The sequence below is a fragment of the Neltuma alba genome, unplaced genomic scaffold (assembly GCF_004799145.2).
Source record: "Neltuma alba isolate B1F8T4 unplaced genomic scaffold, ASM479914v2 tig00007227_pilon, whole genome shotgun sequence".
NCBI lineage: Eukaryota > Viridiplantae > Streptophyta > Magnoliopsida > Fabales > Fabaceae > Neltuma > Neltuma alba.
The window spans coordinates 8,337-26,412 of record NW_021634719.1 but is presented as its reverse complement, the minus strand read 5'-3'; the positions used below and the strand labels follow the sequence as shown (position 1 = coordinate 26,412).

The following is an 18,076-nucleotide window of genomic DNA, read 5'->3' as shown; positions in this document are numbered from 1 at the left end:
AAAATTCAACCACGCATTAAAGCATAATATCTAATAACATTAAGCTCAAACTATTGTTCAATACAGACAACAAGATCAAATAACACCCATATGTTTCGGTCAAAAGACCAAATAACACCCACATGCACACCGGGAAGAAATGTTCAGAGAGGTTTCGAAGGAAGAACGAAGACAAAAATGGGAAGCCGGACTTCAGCCACTATGACCATTCAGGGAGAATAGAGTATCTGAAAGTCGAACAGGGAAGAGAAGAAAAACACGATACCTTCGGCGGTGGAGGAAGATAGCGGCGATTGACAGATACACCGGCGATGGCACGAACAATGACCCAGATCTGTTTTGATGGAGGGAGCAGAGCTGCCGACACCCACGGACAGAGACGGCAGAGAGATCGACGGATGGAGATGCAACTGAGACCGAGACTGATGGACGGAGGAGACGCCGGTGAGAGCAATGAATGGAGAGAGTGCAAGAGCGACGGAGGTGAACACGGCGAGAGCGATGGAACGAATGCTACGCACGGGTTCTCTGTTTTGGTTTGAGCTCGGTGCAGATAGGTGAGAGAAATTAGTGGGTCATTAATTTTGCAACAGTATATTACAATTTGCAACGGTGAAAAGCTAGCTCCCACAGCGTTGGAGAATAAGCCACTTTTTTTTAAAAGTCAGATACAAAAGCCATCTATCCAAACAACCAGTTTACCATCATAAAGCTCCCAACTGACTTATTCCAATTTCCAAGGCACGTTTGGACCTCAAAACGAAGATCCAAACATACCCTACATCCTTGACGACTTACACGTTCATGTGCAATCTCCAACATTATTCCACATGCTCAATTATCAGCAATGACAGATAAGATTTATTTAATCAACAGTTAAAAAATATATAATCCCATCATCTCATTAACTAAATCATATGTTTAATTATCATGTATTCTTATTATTATTAAATATTTCTTTAAATAGTTATGGCAAACATCGAATTTTATCCTCGCATTCTAATAAAAAAATTATAAATTTTCTTAATAAATAAATAACAATAAAAATGCAATTTCGTTTTTATTTACGCATAGATTGATATTAAAAGATAAAGAACATAAGGAAGCAAGAGACAAAGAGGTAGAGAATCACTATTCCATTCCTTTGCGGTCCCATCCTACCGTTATTCAGAACAGACATCTCCATAGTTTGGTAATACTAATAGGTCGTCTTCTGCCGTAGATTTCTTACTCCTTTTGCTTTAAGGCGTCTAATATGGTGAAACTTTTGTGCTGGTTGTTCATGCCAATGAGCGTCTTTGAGTATTTGGCAAATTTTCTTCTTTTCTTTAATTAATTAATTTTTATACAATTATTTACATCCCAAAAGCCAGTCGATGCATGTGTTTATGCCTGCTTACGTGGTGATTGTGGCCTCACTTGTACTCAGCATTTTCGCTTAGGGACAAAATGTGCGCCCCGTGAGTCCGTGACACATATTTTTAACCTCCGAATAAAGCATAGATTTTGACCTCATCCAAAGGACACTTTATGTTTTCGGTTTTTATCATGGTGTTGAAAATCATATGACCAAAAGAAATTCATATACTCCTATTGTTCTTAAATGCCATTACCTATTTCACAAAAATTAAGATAGTTAAAACAGTTAAACCCATTAAATTAATAATGTTGTCATAAAAACCCTCCATTCAATTATTTTTATTTTTAATCTGACCCTCATTCATTGATTAAAATATTATCATTAAATTAATGATCCATAATTACTCCCTCCGATTCAAAATATAAGCTAAATTTTATCTATCTACGCTTATCAAGAAACTAATTAAAATCAATTTAAAACAATAAATATATAAGGCATATATTTCCCCCCCAAAAATGCCCTTATTAATGAAGAGAATAAGTAAAAGATGCAATAGATGAATCAAAGAGGAAAGAGAATATATAGGGATAAAATTGAAAAAAACTCATTAAATGTTTAGACAAGAGTAAATGTTATCTTATAAAAAACAAACCATCCAATAAAGTTTAACTTATATTTTGAGCCAGAGGGAATATATAGAATAGTTATTGAGAGGCATTATTAAAAAAATATTTAATACTTCAAAATTTTGGATAAGTGACTTTTATTTTGTATCATAATCTTCTCTCTTATACAATATACTATTTTCAATCCTTAATATAAAAATTAGTTTAGCATTTAATTTAGTCTTAAATATAATATACTGGTCTACTTTGCTTCTCATATTTATCTATTTTTTTTTAAGATAGTCGTTATAGTATTTGTGCATGTTAAATGTTTCATCAAATAGAAATTTTAGTTAATACATATGATTAACAAGGGTATTTTAGAGAAGATAACACCTATTTATTACAAATAACTAATTTAACTAATTTTTTTAATCTAATCAAATTAGTTAATTTGTTTTTCCCCCCAAGTATAGGTATCCTTCTATTAGAACAAATCTTGTTCAAAAAATTATCAGACACTAAACATGGACACTTCTCTCACATTAGATTTGAATCTTGATTCGTTATGTTACAAAAGATTAATCCTTCCCGCAAAACCCTTCTTCTATTAGTCAATTAGCAGCGGCATATGAGAGCATGGAGTATATGATATACGCATACATTATTCCCCACCATAATTATCTTTTGCGTTGCCAATTCCTAGAGTAATAATGACGACGTTGGCGGTTTGCTCAAGCTTGGTTCTGGTGGGTATGATTGCTCTTGCAGTTCAACTGTTGTACTTGTCTCCACCCCACCGTACTTGAAAGGCCTCCAATATCTTCTCATTTCACCGTCAACAACCATTTACAGAGCCTCACCAAGCTTGGAGAAGGAATTCTGAAAGATCCTGAAGATGTTTGCGTGGACAAGCATGGTACTCTTTACACTGCTACAAGAGATGGTTGGATCTTACGATTACACCGAAATGGATCCTGGGAGCGCTGGAAGAACATTCCCAGTCGTAGGATGCTCGGGATTATTGTCACAAGACAAGGTGCTGTCATTGTTTGTGATCCTGACAAGGTAATCAACATAAATACTCTTCCATTTCCAGACCCTCTTAAAGAGCCCTAGACCATTGGTTATGACTCTGATTTGATGAGAATTTCGGCTCTCTGAGATTCAAGAGTATAATTTGATGTGCAGGGTTTGCTTAAAGTGACAGGTGATGGTGTCACAGTTCTTGTTTCTCAAGTGAACGGTTCTAAATTAAGGTGACAACTGTGTCGTATGGTTATTAATAACAACTACGTGTCGCATAATTATTAATTAGAATTGCTTGATTGCTTGGGTTGTTGGAATTGTTTTTCCACTTTCCTCTATTCAGTGTTGATATAACAAAGTAAGAAATTTCTAAATCAAGGCTGTATTTAATCAGGAAAAATTGATTTTTTTAAAAAAAAATTATAGACAAAAATACTGATTATTAAGGATTTCTTTAGTTCGGACAAAAAGTGGTGAAAGTGATTTATAAATGAGATTGAACCACAGTATTACTGAACTCAGGGATTGTTTGAGTATAGGAATGCAGATGAAGTGGTAGAAGCCTCAGATGGAAGCTTATATATCAGCATGGCTTGCGCCAAATGTGATCTTCACAATTGGTATCTAGATGTGCTGGAGGCCAGGCCTCAAGGAAAACCTATCCCCAAACCACACTTCTCTTTTCTTAGATAACCTGGCCTTTGCCAATGGCGTTGCTCTCTCAAAAGACCAAGACTTTCTCTTGGTTTGTGAAACATGGAAGCAAGTCTATCGTAACTCTTAGCCAACACACTTCCTTCTTTTCTACTTGTCCTCTATGCAATGCTAATACCTTATTTCCTGTAGAACAGATATAGGTGTCTGAGGCATCGACTCAAAGAGAGAAGAAAGGCAAGACAGAGACTTTCGTCGAGAACCTTCCCGGTGGACCTGATAACATTCATCTTGCTCCTGACGGATCCTTCTGGCTTGCTATGCTTCAGGTAAATATTTATTTGGTGATCGCTTGTGTTTAAACCGCCTGTATTAAAATTAATATTCTTTTTGCATATACAGGTCACTCATGAAAAACTGGAGTTTGTGCAGTCTTCAAAGATATTGAAGCGGTTGGTGGCCTCCATTCCAAGACTGACTAATTTGGTGATGAGTGGTTTGTGTAAGAAGGCAATGGTGGCCAATGTTGGGAGCGATGGCAAGATAATCAGAATATTTGATGATAGCGAAGGGAAGGTGATGAATTTTGTGACCCTAGCTTTAGAGTTTGAGGATCATCTTTGCACTACAAAAAAACAGACTTTAGGTGATAACTTTCGGCGGTGACACCAAAAAATCGCCCCTAAAACTAAGACTTTTAGTGGTGACTTTTTTTGTCGCCGCTGAAAGTGGACCTTCAGCGGCGACTTTTTTTTTTGCTGCTAAAAGTGAACTACTGAAAGTTCGCTGCTTAAACTAAGACTTTCAGCAGCGACTTTTTTTATCGCTGCTGAAAGTTCGCTGCTGAAACTAAGACTTTCAGCGGTGACTTTTTTTGTCGCCGCTAAAAGTGTAATATTATAATATATATTTTATTTTACAATATTAATAAATAAATTCAATTTGGCTCAGCGGCAAAAGATTGAACACGAAAGGAGGCGGTCATGAATTCGAACCTTGAAGAAGACACATTTAAAGTGAAAATATTTAGACGATGACGTGACGGGGAGAAGTGATGTGGCAATGACGTGAAGATGGCTAATAATGATATGGCAGTCGGCAGCGTTAGTAAAACCAAAACTTTTGTCGCCGCTGAAAGTCAATTTTTTTGTAGTGTTACTTGGGAAGTCTCAATTCCAACTTCATCGGAAAGTTACAGTTGCGCGGTGAAAACCAAAACTAGTTATTGGCTTCTGATCGATCGATGCAAGTTCAACTTTCGTTTCAAGTCATGATTTCGTGTTCTGTATTCTCACCTGTTTCATAAATATGAATGATAACACAAATACTCCAAAATTGGTGTCCCAGCTAGTAAAACTAACACTAGTTCTCTCCCAAACCCCTTTCTTCCTACGTGTTTCTGTCTAATTTTATGAACAAAACCCATTTCATAACGCGCTTGTTGTGATGGTATGGTTTGCATATCCGACGTGGAAAACCCCTAAACTTGATATTCCGTCGCTATATTTGGCCCTAGCACCCTCTGTCTGCCATGCAGGGCTTTTTTTCCTCCCCAAACTGATGCAGGGATATATTCAATCGAGAAAATTCTTACTAATTTGTATCTTATTATCTTAACCCAATTATACTTAATACTCCTCCGGTCCTTATTATAAGACCCAATTTGACTTTTTATTTGGTCCTAATTATAAGACCCTAATCCATTTTTTCTCTTATATTTATGTATTTTTTCCAAGATAATCCTTCTAATAATGATAGTTTTAGCCAATATACTTAATTAGCAAGGATATTTTAGGAATGACAACACTTATTTATTATAAATAACCAACTTAACTTACTTCTTTAATCTCCCCAAATAAGTCAATTGGGTCTTATAATTAGAACCGGAGGAGTATTATCTATCCCAGAATGATATCTACATACTCCAGAGTCTTGGAAGACAAAAACTAAGCTGTGGAATCCATACTTTCACGGAATGAGTTTAGCAATTAAAATGGATTAATTTTACTTTGACCACTGGTAACTTACTAACCTTTTTTTGGCCATAGGTAATTACTAACCTTACCTAACTCAATATAAAATTCTTTTTTTTTGTGTCATCAGCTTGAAATAAAATTCAAAATAATTTTTTAATTAAAATATCAATATCATAATATAAGTACTTTTCCGGTCCTAAATATAGGATCCATTTTATAGTGTGTTTATCCATTTTGTAGTATAAATTACATTACAAAATGAGTTTTATATTTAAGACCGGAGGAGTATATTATAAACTTTACCAAATTTGCAGTATTATGCAATTTTTTTTGTAGGAGTATTATTCATTTATATTTGAGTTTTCTTAAATAATGTTGTGCCTTTCTAGAAACAAGGTAGCGTCTGAAGCAGTCAACATTAAAATGTACTCATCCACGCGCAGTATCATCGCAAATCCCAAGGGTAACAATGGCGTGGTTGGCACTTGGCAACTTGCTCAAGCCTGGTTCTAGCGGGTTTGCTTGCTCTTGCAGTTCAAGTTCCGTACTTCTCTCCCATAGACCCAAATACCCAATCGTAATTGAAAGGCCTCCATTATTATTAGCTTCTCCTTTCGCCGTCAACAAACCATTTGCAGAACGTCATCAAGCTCGAAGAGGGAATTGTGAAACATCCCCAGCATGTCTCTGTGGACAAACATGGGGCTCTTTACACAGCGATCAGAGATGGTTGGATCTGGTGATTACATCGAAATGGCTCCTGGGAGCACTGGAAGAACATTCACAGTCATACGATGCTCGGGATTACTGTCACAACGCAGGGTGATGTCACTGTTTGTGATTCCGACAAGGCCGTCGACATATATCTACTCTTTCATAATTTTCTAACTCGCTTGAAGAATGCCCATATACAGGCCACTTTCTACTGTCTAGCCTAGACCTCTAATTTGATGAGATTCTCTGAGCTTAGTGAGATCTTGGGGTATGATTTGGCATGCAGGTGCTGGTTAAAGTCACAGATGATGGTGAGGATCAAATAATTACGATCAATTGGTAGTTTGGTACTGCGAAATTGCTTTTATACTTGTTCTTCTTCTTCCAGTGGGTAGCTGATAGATTAGGCTTTATTATTTGCGAAAATTGGTTAGTCCCCGAATCTAGTCTGAATCACAAGAAATAGAGATGAGAAAATAGGCTTTTCTCATCCGGGATCCATATCAATGATGAGGGCCACATTCCCATTTAGTTAGGCTTTTGTGTGAATTGGTTTTATCCAAAACTAAATTTGTATTCTTAAAGACACACTTCTGTTCAAAAGTCTAACTCAAACATCAAAGTCAACAATAAAGAGTCTAATACCCACACTACATTAAATAATAATTAAAGAGAAGACGTCACAATTACCTGTCAATACTCGGATTTAAACTAATCTTAAAGAAAACTGGCCCATACTTGGTTTGAATATTTATATGGCCTTGGACTACCAAGAGGGCTCTAATGGGCCATCCACCTTGGGCCCAGAAGGGACCGGAGGGAGGAGGAGTTGAAATACATAGTCCTTGGAATTGTGAAGTTTCTGCCAGGTACTCCTTTGCAATGAAATACTATTCTCAAAATAAGACATCAGTTATCTTTTATTTTGATCATAAATATAAGATCTTAATTCATTTTATCTATCATATTTATCTTTTTTTTTAAAAGATAATCCTCTAATAATAATAGTTCTAGCCCATACACTTGATTTGTAAGGATATTTTAGAAAAGATAATACCTATTTATTATAAATAATTGACTTAACTTATTTTTTTAATCTATTCAAATTAGACAGCTAGCTTTTACATTTAGGACCGGAGGAAGTACCATATAATTATTATTAATAATAATTAGTAGAGTAGTGACAAATGACTTTTTACCAAATATGCTGGTGATTGAAATGGAAGAACTACGTAGGTCGGTAGAAGAAGTGGCAGCAGCTTCAGATGGAAGCTTATATTTCAGCGTTGGTAGCACCAAGTATAATGTGCACAACTGATATCTGGATCTGCTGGAGCTAAGACCACACAACCAGGTGCTCAACTACAATCCAATTTTAAATGAAACTCACATTGTTCTACCCAATCTGAGTTTTGCCAATGGCATTGCTCTCTCCAAGGACCACGACTCTCTCGTGGCCTGTGAAAATTGGAAGCAATAAGTCTATTATTTTCACCACCGCCATGTGCTATCTCTCTTCCTCTCTTCCCAATTCTTCATTATTTAACCTGCCAAATTCTTCAGCTCGTACAGATCAGACATAGTTGTCTCAGGCATTTGCCGAGAGGAGAAAAGAAAGGCAACACAGAAGCATTCATGGATAACCTTCCCCGGCGGGCCTGATAACATTCATCTTGTTCCTGACAGGTCTTTTTGGGTGGCTTTGGTTCCGGTAATATGAAAAATTGTCAAACTAAACTTGAAATTATTATTTCCTTGAAAACTGATGTGGTGTGATGCCACACAACGTACAGGTGGGTTTTGAGAAGCTGGAATTGATGCACTCGTCCAAGATATTAAAGCACTCGATGGCTTCATTTCCGAGGCTGGTGAGTGTGGCAAGTGGGGGGTAGGCATAGTAAGAGGGCGAAGGTAGTAAATGTGGGAAGTGACGGCCAGATGATTCAAATATTGGACGATGATGAAGGGAAGGTATTGAGTTTGGTGACTTCGGCTTTGGAATTTGAGGGCCATCTTTATGTGGCAGATCTCAGTTCTAAGTTCTAACTCCATCGCAAAATTACCGTTACCTCCTACAAACCATGCCTAGCTTATCAATACAACTCCCATATCTATTCACGCCTTCTTATTCTCTACTTGGACCATGTTATGTTATGCCACACGCGCGCACGTCTCAATTAACTAATTTGAAAACACTAACTCACTAAGTATGATAAATAAATCATTTTAAAATATCTATATTTATTATTATTTTAAATTAATTTACCTGATTTATAAACTGATATATAATTTAATAATATATATAAATATTTTGGAAAAAATCATGTAACGCATATTATAATTAAATATTTATCTTAATTTCTCTGAATTAGAGCATGTGTGTGTGTCTATATATATATATATATATATATATATATATATATAATGCAATGAATGGACCGGAAAGCTACAGAGAGACTGATGATGGAATCATGCATCTCGTGTGGGTCGCGGGACGTCGGGACTTCGTACCCGAATGTGACAACTACGTAGACACTTGGCATCACGCCAAAAACATTTCATCGCGTCCCTTGATGGAATTGTTGCTCCAAAATTCAGTTGCCGAACTATTCAAAGTAATAAGTATTTAATTCCATAAAAAAAGTATTTAATTCCTGAAATTATTATTTACTGAAAAATATGTATGGCGTTTTGATGGTGTATAAATAATAGCTTAAAAATAAAATAAACAACTATCTATACTCATCATCAACAGGTCTAATAAATTTTTTATTTTTAATATAAAAATACACGCAAAATTAAATTGAAACGGTGATATTATTCTCGATACTATTATATCTGTTTTGTTATGCCTTCTATTATTAATATAAGAGCACGTTTCATTTTTATTTTGATTTTAAATATAAGATCCTGATTCATTTTGTCTGTCATATTTATTTATTTTTCTCAATATATTCTTATAATAATAGCAGTTATATCCAATATATACTTGATTAACAATAATATTTTAGGAAAGATAATACTCATTTATTAGAAATAACTAACTTAACTTGTCTCTTTAATCTATTCAAATTAATCAACTAGCTCTTATATTAAGGACATGAGGTAATATTTATTATGACTATTTTATATTCATTAAGCATAGTTTAATGCATTATATTTTACAAATATTAAATAAAATCATGTTTTATTAAAATAAGCATAATCATGATTTATCTACTATTATAAATTTGATGGCAAAAAAATATACTATTATAAATTTAATCAATATGGTCGTATTATTATTTTAACAAAAACTATGTCCTTTTGTGTAAACTGTGACATAATCATCTGCAAGAATCAAGGAAGGTATAAATTATAATTTTGTCAGCTCCTGAAAAAGTATCATCTTTCTTCTCAGATAAGATCTTACAGAAGATATATTCCACTTCACCAGGATTTCAAATAGAATAACGAACTAGTAATTTGTAGACCTCGCAGAGAAAAAAAAAATTACGTACACGCTAAAATTTTTATAAAAAGAACTAAGATACTGCCTAATTTGGTTTTATAATGAGCATGGAAATTTTGCTTGTATATATTGTACCTCTCCTGAGAGGTTGACAGAGACGGGAAGCAAGCCTAAAAGATAATTTGGAAATTGAAAAGGATGGTTACAAGGAAAGAATCGTCATCATCGATCAATCGTTACTGTTCTAGTAAGATATATTCAGGGGAAAAAAACCTGATCTAGATTTGATATTTCACTATTTTTTCAAAGATTTAATATTTCATTAATATATATATATATCTATGGATATAATGTATAAAAGCTTTAATAAATTGTCCTGTATTTATTTATGAACTCTTTTTTTGCCCAGCAATTTATTTATGAACTCAGTTCTCCAACCTACGCTAATTATTAATTGTTATAATGAAATTGCGGCCCACCTCCTTCTTCAGAGACAACTATTGTTTTCGTTTGAACACGCGAAGGTATTTTTTCGACGGAGGTCCTGGCATTAGTGGCCCTTCCCTTGTTTATTTCCAGTCGGTCGCGATCTCCGTCATCCCCACCCCCTGATAGGATCTCTCTCTCTTTAAGATTTCGGTTTTCTGAAATTCTTCCAAATTGGCCCTTAATTTAACGAAATTTATTATTTTCTACATTTTTGCCTCTTCCTAATAATCCTCATTTTAGGAAATTATTTTCCGCTGGGTAACTCTTCACTCGCACCGTTATTATCCTTGATTCAACAACTCTTCGTTTGGGAACATATATTCTTCTCATCTGGAGTAGTTAGTTTCTCGTGGATTCAGCAAGTTGCTGTTTTTGTATCTGAATCAGGTAAAATCTTCTTTTGTTTGTTATAGGATGGCTGCTAATGAAGGTGAGGTGCTTCTCCCAGAAGGGCCAGATCCATTTTTTATTTTCAAAAGGGAAGGGCAATTGTTGAATTGTCTGTTTCTAACATGTAGTTGGCCAATGTGATAAGATGCACGATATTTATCTTCTTTAAATTAACGTCAAATTGATTAGGGTGGTCATCTCTTGTTCTTTCTGTTCTATCTTTCTTTCACTTGAGCTGAAACTGGTTTAAAAAGGAAGGGCTGCCAAATTAATTTCTATTTATGTTTCTGCTTTGGTGTTTTGGTCTTTTTTAACCAGTTTCTGATTTGTGCTTCCTTTGTGATGTGAAAATGCTCTTATTATTTCGCCTCCCTGTGGAAATGTCGGGTGTAAGTGAAGCTCAAAGATAATGGATCTGTACTCATTTCGTTGAACTGCTCTTTTTCCCCTCCAATCTAATAACAATACCTTTTAATTAGTAGTTTTACAGATTTTTGGTTTATTTGACCTAAGGCTCAGGACATTTTGCCTTTATGCAGGATGAAGGGAGGCTTAAATGGGTTGAAGGGTAAAGAAATTTCTCTCATTTCCATTGTTCTCATGTCCGCGACTATTCTTATATGGACCTGGGAGAAAACCCCCGGTCTAACATCTTTTCTTCCTCCTCAAACACAACTGCAGCTATCTTCAGGTTCTCATCAGATAATTCTCTTCGTTTCTTTTACATTCTGTCAACATGACCATATTAGTCAGTCATTTTTTTTTTTTTAAATGAAGTTAGAAGCATGTATATTTTTATTCTTCCATAAATTTTTCTCGCAGTGTTATAGAGTTATCCTTCTGTCTGACTTCGGCCTGTGCAAGCACTGTATTTGCCTTAAAATAAAAAAATAATTCTCATATAGTTCTGTGGAGTGGTCAAATTGGGCATGAAATCTTTAGTGTCTACATAGTGAATAGTACCCTGCAATCCAAGCTTGGAAAGCCTGTTACCTAGTAAGCTTATATTTTTCCCAGTGCCTTTTCAGTTTTCATTTATTGTTCTTTCTGCATCATTTGCTGCAGATGTAGATGTAGGTGGAGGTGGCTCTCCATTAGCAAAAACGGAGTCCACTAGTGAGCAAGGAGAACTGCAATTGACTCAAACATTTTCTGCGGAAAGCTCTTCTGGAAGGAGCATTGATGAAAGCCATATAATATCTACCGCACTTACAGAACGTAAGATACTGCCTTTTGTTATCCTCAATGGCAATAAAGGGTTAATGATCACACTGCTATGCCACTTTTCGGTGGCATCTTTTGTATCAATGACTATTTGTTCACCTTTATATGGAGCTGTCTTATGCTTAATTTGGTATTGTAGTCAAGCTGTAATGCCTATTTTTGTGGTAATCCAACTGGTAGGTTAAATGTAATAACGTGATGCAGACATGTTCTTCCAAAAGCCCGTGCATGCTAACATCATTCGACATCATTTTAGAGTGTATATCAACTCAATGCTATGCTAAATCTTGAACCTTCTCTTTCATTATGATGATGCAGAAATTCACTCAAAGGTATCTAATGAAAAAACTGAAGCAAAAGAAGTCCTGGAAGCTGGAAACAATCACAATGCACAAACTCTTTCCAGTCAAGAAAATATTAGTGAAGAAAGGCATCAAGAAGAGGGGAAGGAAGCATCAAACGAAGCAAACATTATAACAGATCTTGTTGCTTCGAATCAGTCTCCACAACGAAGCTATTCAGATGACAGAAAAAACAACGAGGATTGGAATAATGGTACAGAACGTAAAGGTGAAGGATTTTTACTTAACATATCTAACTATTGTATTATCTATCAAGTTCCTAATGTGTTCAGACTAATTCAAATATATATACACAATATATTGTTTTTTGAACTAAAATTACTACATGTTCTTGCAACGGCCTTCCAAATAATGAGTTTCATGTTGGAGGGTATCTATAATCATTTTTGAGAAACTATTTTTTTTTCTTGAAAAAATTTATAGGCCTGGTTCAAAACCTTCAGATGTCATTGTCCTGGTTTGGTGAAAGCTACCATTTTGTTTGTTGTTTCTATTTATTAGGGGTGGCATGCTAGGTAGCACTCAATCGTTATTCTGAGTGGGTTTAGCATATGAGAAACTTTATATATCCCCATGGTCTTGTATTGGGATGACAAAATTGATACTGCATGTGTAAATTCTGCTCAATGGCGCCACCCACCAGTGAACAGGCCACTGTGGCGTTGATTGTGTGCATAATTCTTGGACTTAAACTTTCTTTTAGTAAGTACTGCAAGTGATTATTGTTCACCTGTTGGCACTTTCTCCAGCCTGTAATTATGCAAAAGGCAAATGGGTTCCGGACAACAACCGGCCTTTGTATTCAGGGTTTGAATGCAAGCAGTGGCTATCATCAATGTGGGCTTGCCGGTTGACACAACGTACAGATTTTGCTTATGAGAACCTTCGATGGCAGCCAAGAGATTGTCAAATGGAGGAATTTGAAGGATCTAAGTTCTTGAGAAGGTATTTCATTCTTTCCAATCATAATTGAGGGACCTATGATTCTGAAAAGTGCTGAAATTTTTTCACCAGAGATTTTGTCTTCACTTATGTTTTTGAAATTGGCTCTAGTATTTGGATCCTTTTGAAACCACATCCCATATATGTCTAGTCAATTAATGATATTCTTGGTGTATTTAGGATGCAAAACAAAACTTTAGCTTTTGTTGGAGATTCATTGGGCCGGCAGCAGTTTCAGTCTTTAATGTGCATGATCACAGGTGGCAAGGAGACAGCTGATGTAGAAGATGTGGGGAATGAGTATGGGTTGGTTTTAACCGAGGGTGCTGCTCGTCCTAATGGATGGGCTTACCGTTTCCCAAGCACCCATACTACCATCTTGTACTACTGGTCGGCAACTCTCTGTGACATTGAACCTATTGATGCAAACAACCCTAATACTGATCATGCAATGCACCTTGATCGGCCACCAGCATTCTTACGCCAATTTATTCATAAGTTTGATGTCCTGGTTCTCAACACTGGTCACCACTGGAATCGAGGAAAGCTCAAAGGTAATAGGTGGGTAATGCATGTTGGTGGTGTGCCAAATACAGATAAGAAAATAGCGGTGATTTGGGGTGCCAAGAATCTGACAATTCACAGTGTTGTTAGTTGGGTGAATTCACAGCTTCCGAAGTATCCTGGTTTGAAGGCATTCTTTCGTACCATCTCCCCTAGGCATTTTTTTGGCGGGGAATGGAACACAGGAGGAAGTTGCAACAACACCACCCCAATGTCGATCGGAAAGGAAATATTAGATGAGGAGTCTACAGATCAAAATGCTGCGCATGCCGTGAAGGGAACAGGGGTCAAACTCCTGGACATAACGGCAATTTCTCAGCTCAGGGATGAGGGTCATATTTCACGATTCAGCATCACTGCCAAGCCTGGCATGCAGGATTGCCTACATTGGTGTTTGCCTGGTGTTCCTGATACATGGAATGAAATACTCTTTGCACAAATATAGAAGTAGATGATGCCGAATGAAGTATATCTCTTTGGTATTGAAAGGGCCAGTTATCGCCATTCCCCTTGGCTTTGAGGAGGTCATGGGATGAAAGATGAACTTTTGAGCTGATCTGGTGGGAGATTCGAAGTCGTTTGGTGGGGAGACATGCTCACATCGCATTGATCACCGGACAGCTCTCTTGTGTGATATTAGTTGATAGTATAACACGATTACATTGCCCCTTTGCACGCTGAGTAGGAAGAGAAGCTCTGCAGATGGTCAACTATGAATTTGGATTTGGATTTGGATTTGGATTCAGCGGAAGCCAGAAAGGCAGTAAAAATCTATGTATTTCAAGTTTTTATTGCATTTTAAGATTATTAAACAAAACCTCATGATCACATAATATTACAGATTAAAAATAGCTACAATTAGGCGGCTGGCATGGACTTTTTCTGCTTTTCGCTTAATTTGTTTCTTACTAATCTAAAACCTTGTCAGGTGACAGGTGGTACCTCAAGATAATCCCACCCTCTGTGTTAGAGGCGTGATTAGGAAATGTGGGCTAACTCGCCAAAATTTTTTGTTAGCATTTTTTTTAAAACTTCGGTTGTACCCATCGATGTGACGTGAGTTATGGGCTTATGTTGTTAATTGAATTAACTCATCAGGAGAATCTCGAGGCGTCATCAGTTCCAGGATTCTTTCTTAGCCCTTTTTTTTTTGGGAGGGGGGGTTTTGTTGAAAATTGAAAAGGATGATCACTTTTAAAAAAAAAAAAAATTAATTTCAGTAGAAGGAACATTGTAATGGGAAAAATTTGATTTATGTAAGTTGTTTTAATTGAAAATTAAAAAGTAGTCTGGAATTCAGGAGTTGTTATCAAATCAAGTATTCAAATAAATAAAAAAATTGCTAAGCTCAAAACTTAAGGCAGAAGGAGGACTCAAATATTTATATTGTAAAACTTATATTAAGAGGATTACTATGGAACCAAATGTAAATATTTGTTTTTATTACTTAGCAAACATGCTGGTGCCATCCATAATAATTAGAGCCGGGAAAACGGGCCGAGCCCATCGGGCCGGCCCGTTTAGGCCCTGAAATTATGAGGGCCGGGCTTGATATTTTTCTCTTAAAATGAGAAACAAGCCCTGGAGGGCTGGCCCTGGAGGGCTGGCCCTGGAGGGCCGAGGGCTTAAAAGGGCCGGCCCTGGAGGGCCGCGGGCGGGCCCTTTTAAGCCCTTTTATAATTTTTTTTATTTTTTAAATTTTTTATATAATATTAATGTTATTAATTTTTTACATTGTTAATAATATTTCAAATATTTAGTTATTATTATCATTTTAAAATTAAATTTAGTTTTAGACAATAATTTATCCAATTAAATTTTTAAAAAATCGGTTAATTTAGACTTTAATAATGATTTGATTTATATTATATGCGTTGATATTTTTAAACTATATATATTTGATAATAGAATATTTTTATACTTATATAACTTGTGATTCTATAATTTGAATTAGAAATTCATGAGTTTCAACAACAATGTTTCTCACATTAAAGTAAAATAATAGTTAGATTGCAAAATTCAAAAATAAAATTCTTATAAAGAAGAAAAACTTGATATTTTTGTTACGAAAGAAAAGCATACTTATGAAGAAAAGTAATTAATTATAGTGATGATGAAGTTTCAAAAGATTAATGATAGTGTTTATTTATTGCACAATTGTATTATAGATAAAACTTTTAGATATTGTTATCTTGTTAATGAATGTTTTAGATGTTCTTAGATGTTGATGAATATTTATATATGATGATATTTTATATTTGTGACTTAATTTTATTCATATTTATGTCTTTTATTAATAATTTCATTGGTTTATTTTTATAAAAAAATTTGATAAATATAAAAAAATAGTATTTTTCCTTAAACGGGCCAAAAGCCCGCGGGCCAGCCCTGGCCCTGTAGCCTAAGGGCCGGGCTTAGCAAATTGGGGTATTTTTAAAATTTCAGCCCTGGAGGGCCGGCCCTTTTAAGCCCACCAGCCCTGGAGGGCCGGGCTGACCCTGATTCCCGGCTCTAATAATAATTTTCTATAAACTGCTCGGCAAACCGAACTGAGTGTTGGCTTGCGCTTAACATTACGCGTTTTGCTGTGCAATCTTCGCCTGGTTCTACTCATGCAATGCAACTTCCTTATAAAATGACGAATCAGATATGGGACTGTTTGGATTCAAACCTTGCACATTTTCAAGTGGTCTCCTTACTTAATTGTCACGCAACGCCACAACTAGACATGTGGAGCGATACGAGCACTTTTATTGCCAGCACATAAAATATGCAATAAACCAATAATGCAGTTGCATGAATATGGCGGTTATTCATTTGACTTATTTAGAGATTTAGATGCAATATTTTTATTAAACAAAAAAAAATCAAAGAAGCGTGTCCGTCCAAAATGTTTTACACAATTTTTTACTGCTAAATATCGTTATTAAGGTTTTTTTTTCCTAAATTAAAAAAAGACAGGAAAGTTATTCTACCTTTAAGATCATGGGATGGATAGCAAAATTGAAGCTCAAGTAGTTTTATCGATTGGAAAATTGAAGCACCCGTGATAATGCTTTGTAATTGCAAGTTATTTTCTTGTTGATTGGTTTGATTTCTATTTGAAATTTAAGTTTTTTTTAATAAGAAAGTTAACGCAAGGTTATATACGTCTGATTGGATTGTTGTATCCTTGATAATTGTCCTAAACTGTGTTGGTATTAGCTCTTGGAATCTGTGCTTCCTCTGTGCATATCACATTATTCGCAAAAATCACGCATAATACGATTTGATTCTCAAATTTCATGCATATATAACAAAAACTTCAGATTTTATGTATTGATGATATTCTCTTTGTTGTTCGAGCATAAAAACGATCTCTTTGTTGTTTTGTATACATGACCACTTTACGCTATACAATATCATGAATATCTTTTGTAATTCTTCTTCTTCTTTTTTGGGTAGAGAATGTCTTTTGTAATTCTAATCTGTAGTGAGGACATATTGTTTTTTATCTGAAAAAAGGACATATTTTTCAACTAATTTTGATGTTAACCTTTTTAAGACAAGTCCTAAAGACACAGTCCGTTGACCAGATTTAGTATATTTAATAAAAGAATAGCCTTTTTAAGAGATTACATTAGACGTTAAATGCTCATTGACAAACTGATTGAATGAAAAACATCGCTCAGGGTTCACTTGCAATGGGAAAAATGAGAGAAAGAAGGGAGAAATTTTTTTAATAAGTTTGATTTAAAAAATTAAAAAATACGATTAAAAGTTTTAATTAATTTTTATTACCTTTTCATATTACTTATTTTTTTAATTAAAATTTTAAAACTTCACTTTAGAGCTTATTAAAATTTTTTTTCCTTCGCCATTTTCCTCCTTCCAAACAGCATCTCAATGATTAAGTCAATTCCTTACCGTTACGTCCTCGGCTCCTCCAATTGCTAATGAATAAACTATGACAACCAGTAGAATCACGGACAAGTTGAAGGATTTTTCTTTCTTGTGAACTTCAATAAACAAACAATAAAAAGTGAAAACCGCAGGGATTTCAGATCAACCAAGAGTCGCTTTAGAACTACAAAAAGTTCCTTTGCCGGTTGCCCTGAACAATTCAATAAATTCAATAAAATACTACTAAACTGTAGTACTTCGAGTGGTCAAATCATCCGTTAATGATTTTATCTTAATAATAAAAGCAGAATCGGCATTGAGAAAGTGGTGGGGTCCCGTTGGCAAAAAAATAGTAATATAAAACACAAAGGAGATTGCAGCTGTAGGGTCCACTTCCAATTGCCGACATGGCTGCCACGCGTCACAATACGCGG

At 35.4% G+C, this 18,076-nt stretch overlaps 1 protein-coding gene and 2 long non-coding RNA genes across 3 annotated transcripts; 2 read left to right on the top strand and 1 right to left on the bottom strand.

Annotated features, from left to right (window-relative positions):
• Positions 1 to 716: 716 nt before the first annotated feature.
• On the bottom strand, positions 717 to 3,440 carry LOC114752104 (uncharacterized). The gene is made up of 3 exons (XR_003740807.1): positions 3,431 to 3,440; positions 3,189 to 3,199; positions 717 to 785 (listed from the first exon to the last, which is right to left on the bottom strand). It is a non-coding gene; the product is annotated as an uncharacterized LOC114752104 (long non-coding RNA).
• Positions 3,005 to 7,682, top strand: LOC114752103 (uncharacterized). The gene is made up of 3 exons (XR_003740806.1): positions 3,005 to 3,033; positions 3,157 to 3,224; positions 7,575 to 7,682. It is a non-coding gene; the product is annotated as an uncharacterized LOC114752103 (long non-coding RNA).
• A 2,652-nt stretch (positions 7,683 to 10,334) lies between these two features.
• On the top strand, positions 10,335 to 14,632 carry LOC114752102 (protein trichome birefringence-like 16). Its single transcript, XM_028940822.1, has 6 exons — positions 10,335 to 10,665; positions 11,208 to 11,359; positions 11,740 to 11,886; positions 12,211 to 12,462; positions 13,004 to 13,199; positions 13,377 to 14,632. The coding sequence occupies exons 2-6, from the start codon at positions 11,209 to 11,211 to the stop codon at positions 14,203 to 14,205; spliced, it is 1,575 nt and encodes a 524-aa protein (XP_028796655.1). The 5' UTR covers positions 10,335 to 10,665; position 11,208; the 3' UTR covers positions 14,206 to 14,632.
• The last annotated feature ends 3,444 nt before the right edge of the window (positions 14,633 to 18,076 follow it).